The 12,095-nt window shown below is 31.0% G+C and overlaps 1 protein-coding gene across 1 annotated transcript; it reads right to left on the reverse strand.

The window, feature by feature from the left end:
• Positions 1-223: 223 nt before the first annotated feature.
• On the reverse strand, positions 224-10,400 carry LOC143070850 (5-hydroxytryptamine receptor 4-like). The gene is made up of 2 exons (XM_076244970.1): positions 10,274-10,400; positions 224-1,397 (listed from the first exon to the last, which is right to left on the reverse strand). The coding sequence occupies exon 2, from the start codon at positions 1,355-1,357 to the stop codon at positions 347-349; it is 1,011 nt and encodes a 336-aa protein (XP_076101085.1). The 5' UTR covers positions 1,358-1,397; positions 10,274-10,400; the 3' UTR covers positions 224-346.
• Positions 10,401-12,095: the final 1,695 nt, after the last annotated feature.

Here is a 12,095-nt window from a genome sequence, read left to right on the forward strand (position 1 = left end):
TAAATGATAACAAATTAGTCTTCACGATGAACTATAAAAAGTACAGACCCAAAGCTCAATTTTTGAAAATTTTTAGTTAGATTCTGTTTGCCTGTAGATATGATTTTTACAGCCCCGAGAGCAATTTTACTAGCCTGGGCTGTCTGGGCTGCCACTCAGCGTGAAGACTGTTAAGACAAATAATATAATTTCATATTTGTCTATGTAAAAACAACTGACTGAATAATAATATGAATAGTTTTTATTAAAGCATTATTTTAAATGTTCACCACAACTCTTGTTCATGTTTCATTCACTTACCTTCTTAGCACTTCAGTTAATTTTCTTAAAATGAAGGTTTCAAAAATTAAAAACCATGTCTAAATGATTGTATATTCAAATGTTGCAATACGTAAACATTTCGCTTCTTTTTACAAAATGATCCCAAGCAACAAAGTTTTATATTGCAAGAATATTTACATGGTGGCTTGTTTAAAAAATAATATAAGTATGGATTTATAGTTGAATTCATATATCCAAGCCACGTTATCACTAACACGGTAGTTGTTCCTGCTTTATAATTCATCAATGTGTCTACTATGGTCAACACAAAAAATGGCAGCCAACAAAGAAAGAAGCAACTTAACATAACTGCAATGGTTCGAGCCACTTTAACTTCTCTTTTCATCAATATCTCGTTTTGTTGTAAAATACACTTACTTAGTTTGCACAAATTCATTCGATTCGCTCGAACTTTGCGTAAAATTTTCAGATTGCAAACTAGCATGAAAGCCGATGGTATATAAAACACTGCTACCCCACATATAACTGCATAGTAAATATTGACTACAAATGAACATGTGTTTGAGCATTGTTTTGTTTCTTGTATTCCAATATTATGCACCTCTCCAAAGATCAAACCGAATGAAATAATTACAGGAAGTATCCAGCATATGATGAGCAAAGTTATCACTGAACGATTACACATTAAATAATGGTACCTAAATGGTAAACAAATAGCTATGTATCTGTCGACAGTCATACACATAAGGTGCAATATAGATGTACTTGTAAACATGACATCTAAACTAAACGATAACCAGCACACATATTTTAAGGTAAGCCATGGCATATTTCCGAACTGTTGTAGAATGGAAAATGACATCACAAATATCGCAACAGCTATGTCTGTAACTGCCAATGAAACGACGAAGACATTGGCCTTTTGTCTAAATTTATGACGTTTTAGTACAGTAAAAATAACTAGAATATTTCCCGCAATAGTTATACAAGGAAAACAAGAAAGAAATATAATCAACACTATGTCTTCTGTAACTAGTTTGTCAATTGTGGTATTTGAGCAAGTTACGTTGTTCATATCGGGTTCTTCAAACACTGTTTCTAATTATACCAGGATCCTAGAAAATAAAACAAAACATTTGTTTTAAAAAATTTAACATATTTTTTTTCAAAACATATATAAATTGTGATTAATTGGATGCTTAAACATATTGAATCATATTTATTCAAATTAGTTTTTCTTTGTAAAAGTAAGAGTTTCACGTTTTCATCCTTGTGAAATTAAATATCTTTTTCCTAGTTCTCTATATGAAAATATCAATTTCATTCAAAGTTTAAATATATCAGTTTACCTCTGGCGAGACATTATTATGAATGCATATAACTGATTTCTTATAAATGTAATCACCTGATGCGCTGTGCCGACAATAGTCGTCCTCTGTAACGTTATTAAAATATTCGCACGTTAGCATCTTTTCTATATCAATAATCCATGCATTGCAACACTGGACAAATAAAATCCCAAAGGATCAGAGATTTTGTTTATATGAATTAATTGTATCCTGTTAAACTTATGACATATGCCCAGGGTTTAAAGTTTTACCTTTGTTTGTGTGAAAAATGACGCATTGATTCTAGTGAGGAAAATAACGTTGTTTATCAATTAAAGTTTTTTCAATCATATAAGTCTGTTGATATCCTCCAAACAGATAATACATGATTAGAGACACACGCTTTGCATAACAAATACATACATCCAAGCCACTTCTTTATCACTTTGATATGAAATATTCTATTTATATGCGAGGAATATAAATCAATTCGACGTGACACTGTAAGAAAACTGGATGTTATAAGTTTGATAACATCATGGGTTATAACAGCAATGCAAACTACTACAGATATGACGTATATAATCCTGTATTATTATAATGTAGGTGCTTTTGGCTTGGTTACTATGCAAAACTAAAAAAACTGTTGAATTAAAAATTGGGAACTACATTTTTAATCTTTTGTTGAATTATAATGTTTGTGTCATCCGTCTGCAAACACATCATTTATGTTTTCTCAGATTGAACGAAACACAATCTTTGTATACGAATTTTAAAGAATTACTTTGTTGAGAAATAAAAATATATGATGCACGAGTTTTTATTGTAACAAGATTGAACCCTGTATAAAGCTTACTTTTTTCTGAAATTTCATTTCATCTTAAATTAAAACCTAAATAAATATCTGACCATGTCTTGTCACATAGATGCAATATGTACAAATTATGTATTGGCTATTTGAATGTAACGTTCGTTTCATTGTTATAAGATAAATGGGTTACCTTTTTTCAAATGTTGCACAAATAGGTGTTGGAAACATATGTTTTCCAACGGTACTGTAAATACTAAATTGGGGTTGTCACAACTTTCCGATTTTTTTTTTTTTTTTTTTTTTTAATTCTGGCCATCCACTTGTTGTATTTGAACTCTGCTAAATAAATAAACTCATCACAGATACCAGGATAAAAAATTGTATTTACGGCAGACGCCACTTTCATCTACAAAAGACTCATCAGTGACGCTCGAATCCAAAAAAAATTATAAAGGCCAAATAAAGTAATAAGGTGAAGAGCATTGAGGACCAAAGTTATAAGTTTTGCCAAATACGGCTAATGTAATCTATTTCTGAGTTAGAAAATCCTTAGTATTTAAAAAATTCAAAAGTTTTGTAAACAATTATTTAATAAATATGACCATATCAATGACAATTCATGTAGTTTACGCTATCTTGTGAATTTATATGATGACCTTGATTTATCTTTCGATTACATGTTATCAATTATCAAGTTTTGATTCATTTGAAAACAATTCGTAAGTCTTTTTTGAATTTTGTCATTGGCTGTATTGTTAAAATATGTGTAATTCATTGCTTTACGAATATCTTTTAGTCGTGTTATAAGTACTATATATAGAGATTAGAATAATCATCCGATTTTTAAACTATTGATAGCGTTTTAATTTGGTGAAATTTGGATGCGTCAGAAGTTGCATGGTTGTGATGTGTGTATAAATGGAGACGCTTATGTATTCCAAGTCGACGCATTTCCATAAAGATTAGAAAAAACACAAAACAAAACAATGTGGCAAGGATTTTATCTTAAATGTTGGATAACATACATGTAGAGGTTGAGCTTATTTTGACAAGCTTCAACGAAGCAACATACAATGTAGTTTTATACTGAACAAAGATTTACATGGTAGATTGGTACAAATGAATTACAAGTATGGATCAATTGTATATTTTATATATGTATGCGACATTATCACCAAAATGGTCGTATCTTCAGCTGCATGATTTTTCAATGGGTATACTATGTTGAAAATGATTGCAATAAATAAACAACTGAACATGGTGGCACTGAGACTTATATCTTCGTCATTTTTTTGTCGTGTTAGTGATGAACACTTTTACTTAGTATGCGCATATTTTTTTTATTTCGTTGAAATATTAGATGGTATGCAAAAAGTAAAATAACAAAAATACCGAACTCCGAGAAAAGTTTTATAAGCTCAAACACATCACACGAATTGATAACAATTGTCTTATTCCTGATTTGGTACTGGCATTTTCTATGTAGAGAATGGTTGAACAAACCTAGTTTTATAGTTAGCTTAAACTATTACTTGTATAACAGTTGCATACATGTCCGTTATATTGACAATTATGTGTGAACAAAACAAACAGACAAAATAGGTAAAAATGTCAAAAATCGCAGCACTTCTTTTCACACCAAAAATTAAAATCACAAAAATCCTGAACTCCGAGGAGAATTCAAAACGGAGAGTCCCTAATCAAATGGCAAAATCAAAAGCTCAAACACATCAAACGAATGGATAACGACTGTCATATTCCTGAATTGGTACATGCATTTTTTTATGTCGAAAATGGTGGATTGAAAATTAGTTTCCACGAATTGAAACGAACTCTTAAGGTAATATATAGCAACTTGAAAATTGAAGACGACAATGTTTATCAGATAATTATTGTCTGTTTTCATCTTCCCTAGGAAAACTCTAACCCAAACATTTGATAGTCTATGGGTTAACAACTTCATTCCATTAAAAAGTCTTTTCAATTTTTTTGTGAAAATTTCATTTCATTCTCAGTTTCAACCTATCTGTTTTCACTTCTCAAAGCAGCATCACCTACTCGTATTAATGATTTCTGTGATATTCAATTATTTTATACAGCCCATGATTATCGTCTTTTGAAAAATAATCAACATTGTTGCACATTAATATCTTGGCTGTATAAAAACCTTGTGAAGCAACACAATAAAACGATATATCAGCAGAATAAGAATTGTTGTCAAGTCGAAATGTTTGTATCCCTTTAATGGCATCTGCTGAGAGTTGTATATTTATCATATTTGTTCGTTTGAAAAATGTAGCGTTTATTCTAGCAGGCAATCAACGTTTCTATCAATAAAAGAATTTTCAATCAATTGAATCTGTTGATGTCCTTCCTACAGATAATACATCGGCCTTTAGACACACGCTTTGCATAACAATTACATACATCCAAGCCATTTCTTTACTCGTTATAAAATAGTCTTATTGCATGTGAGGTAAGTTTACTTCCTCAAAATGATTAATCATATTCGACGTTGCCCTTAGAAAAGTTGATGCTATAAGTTTGATAACATCAGTAGTTATATCATTGCAGATGCAAGGTAAACCAGATTTGACATATACAATCATTAAGATGAAGGCGCTTTAGGCTTGGTTACTTTACAAATTCAAAATAAATGCTCAAGCTACATGCATGTTAAACATTTGTCATTTTTTATTATGATCATACTGATTGTTTTTTTAACAATAATGTGATCAAGTCATTTGTGGACTTTTCCGGTAATAGATTGGCAAACAAAAAGCAGAATAAAAAATTGTATTAAATTAAATGTGTTTGGATATGTCATGGTCGGCGTCACGTGCTATTTTATGTTGGCATGTTTATCTCCCACACATTATAACCATAGATCAGAAGCTTTTGTGAATTGTCGCCTGGGCGGCAATATTTTGTTTTTATCATATTTCGGACGCAAGAAAATATTAAACGTGTTGTTTTCAATGTTTTACTCACAAAAAAGAAGGCATGTTTTACTCTCAGTAAATAGATTCTTTCTCCCTCTGTCATACAGGGTCTTTCTATTGCGTACTTCCGGCGTTCGGAATAGAACTTGCTCTTCGTTACGGACCGTTTTATGAACTGCAATTAATCACATCCTTGGTCTTTGTACTATGGATCGTTGTATCATCGGTAATTAAACCACATATCCTAATTGTTTTCATTTTCCACAACTATATCGTTAAGTTCTATAATGTATATGAACTACTTAATTAAAAATTCCTCAAGTTTTGGCCGGTTGGTGATATTCTGTGTAAATTGATTTAAAGGATTTTATTCTCATAATTTTGACACGGGTCCTCTATTTCATTTATTATCCTATGGGTCTCTGCATGAAATTAAGGGGGAAACTCATACCTGAGCATTGTAAGAAATAATAGCATCGTTTTGACCAATAAAGCTTAAAAATACTCATACCGAGTTTTCGCCTTTTCAAAAAAAAAAAAAAAATTTGCATAGAAATTTTTATTAGTTTCATACAGTAGAAGGTCCCATAACTTTATTGATTATTAATTTATCAACGATAATTTTTCAAATACTTGTTAAAAATTTTATCAGTGAAGATGCAATGAGTACTGAGTGGATGATACCCTTGAGGAATAACAGACCATTAGTTTCAGACCCAGACAATACGTTTAAAAGAACTTGGATATTTTTTTGCAGGAACAAAACTATCGACATTCATCATTAGAGGTGACTACACAGCCAATTCAGTAAGTCACTGAGAATAACTGTATATTAAAAACTCATAATTCCAACATAAAAGATTAATGTTCATACAAACATAACTTTACATCAAAGAGCGCATTTTACTTCAAAGCAAACGCAAAGCACATCTTTTATATGGATATGACAAACACGTGTGCACGTGGTAACAGCCTTTACAGCACGTCAATACGAGTTTACTGCCGCTTTGTGATCAGGACTATTGGAGTCTTTAAAATAATGTAGAATTAACAAAATTGTTTCGTACATTTCAACTGTAAGCTGTCGATTATTATTTTAACCACCTGTCTGCAAGTGGTATGTAAATGCACCAAATATTAGTAGATAACTATATTACACGTTTTGACTAGAAGCAAGCTAATGTAAAGTCGTTCTCCTCAGCAACGGTTTGTGAAAATTTCTTCTCTATAGCTTTGCAAATAAATTGATGAAACTCTATTTGAATAAGGGAATATTGTTATAAAAGGACAACTTACCAGTATTTATATCGTAATGGTATCAGCTCCTTTAGATTTTGTTTTGTATAATGGCAAAGGAAGAAAATTATAATATTGTTTTCATCGCTAAATTATTGACATAATCGGGTTTTCTATAAATAATGAATTGATAAAAATTGATATAAGATATCGCTTTGGCATTTTAAAATTCATACTTAGTTAATTGATCACGATGCTCATAAGTGATAAAAATAAAATTATTGATGCCAAAGGCGTATATTTTACCAACTATTGTTGATAATATCATACTTTGTCACGGAAGGTAACGATGATCATTCAAATGCAAATGTGCATAAGATATTAAACGGGAGCCGCTCATCCGTAACGCTCAACCGTCAACCTTGAAATGTAGTGGCATAAAAAAGAACATAAAAACATTAGGAGCTACATGTATATTACCAAAAGATATATAATGAAATGCATTTAGGGTGGTCAACTATGCATGTGAGAATTGAAACCTTTTCTCGTAATTAGTGTTTAAGATTTAGAAATTCAAGGATATACCAATATAGAAAAGTTAAGTAGATACATAAATAGTTATCAAAGTTACAAATTCGTCTACATAAGGCTTATCAGTGACGCTCATATCAAAATATTTATAAAACCAAACAAGTACAAAGTTGAAGAGCATTGAGGATCCAAAATTTCAAAAAGCTGTGCCATTTACGGCTAAGGTAATCTATACCTGGGATAAGAAAATCCTTAGTTTTTCGAAAATTTCAAAGTTTTGTAAACAGGAAATTTATATAAATGACCACATTATTGATATTCATGTCAACACGTCAACGCTAAAGTGTTGACTACTGGGCTGGCGTTACCCTCATAACAGTTTTATAACGTTCATTACTAAACCGAAGTGCCACTAATTATGACATGATAACTTATAATTCAAACAGTTTTGTTAAACATTAACTATGATACAGATGAGTTGTTTAATCCACCAATATCTACATTTGACCAAGTCAGGAATATGACAGTTGTTTGATGTGTTTTATCATTTGATTTTGCCATTTGACTTTCCGTTTTGAATTTTCCTCGGCGTTCAGTATATTTATGATTTTACTTTTTAATTATCTATTATAAAACCAGGTTTAAACCAATCTTTTGTTTTGAAAACGCCTGTACCAAGTTAAAAATATGGCAGTTCTTTTTTAATTTTTCGGTTTGATTTTTTTAGTTTTATTTTGGGGATTTGAAAAAAAAAATACTTGGAGTTTGGTGTTTTTGTTTTACTTTTTGGTAATCAACAGTGTTTTCTATAAAGACACTTTCGTGTATTATCAAATGTATGAAATCGCTGTATACAAAAAGTTTCAAAATTAGGGCAAAATAATATCATTGAATATCTTCCTGTTTTTAACTTTAATTTACTTCATTCATAAAAAGAAGGGGACAGTCAAACTAATAAATCGAAAATAAACTGAAAACGCCATGGCTAAAAATAAAAAATGAAAACAGACAAATAATAGAACACAAGACACCACATCGTGGTGCTCATGTTATAACATATCCGGTAATATATCATATAGCGGAAAGTAAAGTTGAAGGATATCGCTAGCTTCTTATCTTTCTTCCTAAGAAGTTCCTGTATGAAGTCAGTCTCATAAATATACAGAAATAAGTCAGTTATTAAACTGTGCGACAGAATGTGATCACCTTGATGATTGGGATATTTTCAGACATTATGAGTCTAGTAAAGTTTAGTTTAGTAAAGACAAGTTCTTTTAATATTTAATTCAAACACATATACACATATGCTACATGACATTTATTCTTATATATAAGATTTGACTGGTAGTTGGTATTGGCTAGTTGGTATTGGCTTTCGGCTAGATTTTAGTGACAGCGAGTTCTCTCAAATTTGTACTTTGTGTCTATTTTTTTTTTTTTTTTTTTTTTTTTTTTTTTTTTTTTTTTTTTTTTTTTGTGGTGTTTGTATCGATCTAATGGCCCGAGAACACAGTTATTTCGTAGTGCATTTCTTTTAGACAATAAATTAAAATTAAAAAAAATCTCACCTGCTCTTTCTCAAAAAGATGTTTACAGTGTAGTATACTACCAATGAATCAAATAATATCAAAATTATAGAAACTTCTACAAGCTCTAACTCAAAATATTGACAATTCTGTGTTAAGGGGTGTAAAATTCAGTTTAACAGCTTCAGACGTGATAACATTTGACCTTTTTGAACTGGACCAAATCACTACTTAACATAAAGATTCAGCACCCAAATTTTTTTAATATGTAAAAACATCCCCTTACTTAATATTTCATGTATTTAATATCAAGAAATAAATTGGGAAAGTGTATCAAATAAAACATGCAAGTTACACACTTTTACACTAGGGACTATATTCGTAGACAACGAAAACCAAAGGATGATAATGTGTCCTTGGACCTAATGAGTAAAGCCCTTTTCATCTAACTTTTAAAGTTTGTTTTATGCTGTGCTGTTACACAACTGTCCGATGCTAGGGAGTTTGCCAACCTGCAAACATGTTTTATCCTGCAACATGCTGTGCGTACCTGTCATGTATTTGTTTTTTTTTGTTTATTGTTTTCTTCACAAATCAGGCCATTAGTTTTCTCGTTTGATTGTCGTTTGTTCTGTGTGTTATATTTGTCTTTGGATTGTTTTGTTTTTGTACACCAATTAGGTGCGCGGTTTAGCTAGCTATTATGTTTATTAGTTTTTTTTTAATTGAATAGATTCCATTTTTCATTTTTCGGACTTTTTACATCTTTCTATACGGTTGGGTTTTGAATATAGTCAAATGCAGTACGGTGACCTATACTTACTAACCTTCGACAACCTGTCCTTAGTTAGTTTAGACTATAGATAATAAAAGAGACAATAGATAATGTACTTGCACACATGAGTATGAATTCAACTTCCTAGTAATATATCAGTTCTTATCTTAAGTCCAATGTTGGAGAGCGCCTAACAAATAACAGAATGAAGAACAACCAATTGAAAACGCCATTCCTTGAATATTGATATTTGTAAGCTTTGCAAGACAATGTTTTTCAAGTATTTGTTCTTAAATATATAATTTTTTTCACCTTAATCAAAGAAAGACGGTCATATTTGATCGACTTATCCGTTGTTTTTGTGATTTTGTTTCGACATTACACCTACTAAACCTTCAGCTAAAATGCAATAGATTTTGAGTTTACCTCTGACTTAAATTGAAACCTTACTATTATGAATTACAAGCTCCTCACTTGGGAGCGTGGTTTAACATGTGAGTGGGTGCCCAGCCCTCTCAACTAAATATTCTTACCTTTCTCTTGTTCAAATGAAGAAGTATATCCTTCAAGTATTTAAAGGTTCAATTGGTGTCAACAAATATTGATCAAATTTTTGACAACAATACAGTTCAGAACATTATAATTGAAATGGTATGTAAATAAAACGAAGCTATCCTTAATGGGATCAATATAACTTATAATCTTACATAAGCAATAATTATTACACTTTACATAGATAGTATCATGGACTCTTTCGCTGTATCGCTATCATTCACATTCACAATAGAACAATATTATGTACATCATATTTATTCAAAAGAGTAATGATATTAAAGACTTACCGTTGTCGCATACAATTTGAGCATTTTCCATTCGGTTATGAGTGCAAGATCTTCCCAGATATGTTTTATACATGTTTTGCTTCATTGCGTAATGTAGGTATATGTGGTAAGAGAGTGTAACTTTTTATTGTATATTTACACATATATACTACAAAACCTTGTAGTTTTTTTTATCAGGTCATAAATGTATATTATAAACAATTATCGATTATCTATCTTTTAATCGTATACATTTTACTGCACAAAAGATCACAAAGAATAGCGCAATAATCTGGAATATGCACTACTAAGAGTGTTTTATAAGTAGTTACTTATTCATTTTCTACAAAAATAATTGTCTTAGTTGGAACTATAATCGACAAGAATTTCATAATCTGATCAGTTAGATACAATAATGCTTCTAATGTATCCTAGAATGAAAATAGAAACTATTAACATCAATTTTATCAGCATTAAACACCGGCTTACTGTGAGAAAGTAAATTAACAAAAATACCTAAATTCAAGGTTAATTCAAAACGAAAATTCCTTTATGAAACGGAAAAATAAAAGCTCAAACACATCGAACGAATAGAAAAACTGCCACATTCCTGACTTGGTAAAGGCATCTCTTGATGTGGAACTAAGAAACCATCTAATCCAGGGATGGTGTGATTAAGATTATAACACTAAAAAATCAAACAATCAAATGTTTCTTACTTTGTGCAAAAGTAAAAATATTACACCTTTATATCCTTTACACTAGTAAAAAGATATAGGAAGATGTTGTATGAGTGCCAATGGGACAACTCTCCATCCAAGTACGTAACAATTTATAAAAGTAAACCATTATAGGTCAAGGTACGGCCTTCCACACGGAGCCTAAACTTTATTCTAAGCTTTAAGATAGTTTCATTTGTTGCATGACACGGGTTATGTTCTTCTAATATATTTTATGATGATATAATACTAAACCACTAACAGGAGGGATTGTGTCTGATATTCATATGATGAAGACATAATCTTTCAATCAGTTTAATTGAGGTCAGGAGCTGGCATGTCAATAACTGCTAGTAGTCTGTTGTTTTTTATGTATTATTGTCATTTTGTTTGTTTGTTTGTTTTGCTTCCTATTCTGGCATTGGACTCGGATTTCTCTCAAACTGAGTTTTACTGTGCGTATTGTTGTGGATTTCTTTTTTCTACATTGGCTAAGCGAAGAGGGGTTGAGATTTCAAAAACATGGTAAACCCTCCAACCTTTTTTGTGCCTGTCCCAAGTCAGGAACCTCTGGCCTTAGTTAGTATTTTATGGGGGTTTTTTTTTGTTTCTTGTATATAATTCGGAGTTTAGTATGACGTTTATTATCACTCAACAAGTATACATATTTGCTGTTTTGTCTGGTCGGGTTGTTGTCTCTTTGACACATTCCCCATTTCCATTCTCAATTTTATATTATATTTCATATTTTTTAATAAGTCAACTGAAGGACGCTTCCGGGTGTGGAAGTTTCTGGCTGCATTGAAGACCCATTGGTGACCTTCGGGTGTTGTCTGCTCTATGGTCGGGTTGTTGTTTCTTTGACACATTCCCCATTTCAATTCTCAATTTTATTAATAGAATATGTCCAATTTTGTTTCGTAAAAAAAGATAAACAAATGTTGATACAAATACCTTATTTGAGGAAGTGTTAAATTATTCTTTGTTAAGATAAAATCTGATTCAAGACAAACAATCGCAGCGACTGATATCAGCAAGCTTTTTTATTCTTTTTAAATTAATAACACATTTGTTTCGTTTAAATGATGTGCTTCAACTAACTTTCGGTATCCTTATAGAAATTA

The sequence above is a fragment of the Mytilus galloprovincialis genome, chromosome 4 (genome assembly GCF_965363235.1).
Source record: "Mytilus galloprovincialis chromosome 4, xbMytGall1.hap1.1, whole genome shotgun sequence".
Lineage (NCBI taxonomy): Eukaryota > Metazoa > Mollusca > Bivalvia > Mytilida > Mytilidae > Mytilus > Mytilus galloprovincialis.

Bases quoted from the DNA above. Each gene is read 5' to 3' on its own strand.
- LOC143070850 (XM_076244970.1), bottom strand. From the start codon at position 1,357: ATGAACAACGTAACTTGCTCAAATACCACAATTGACAAACTAGTTACA.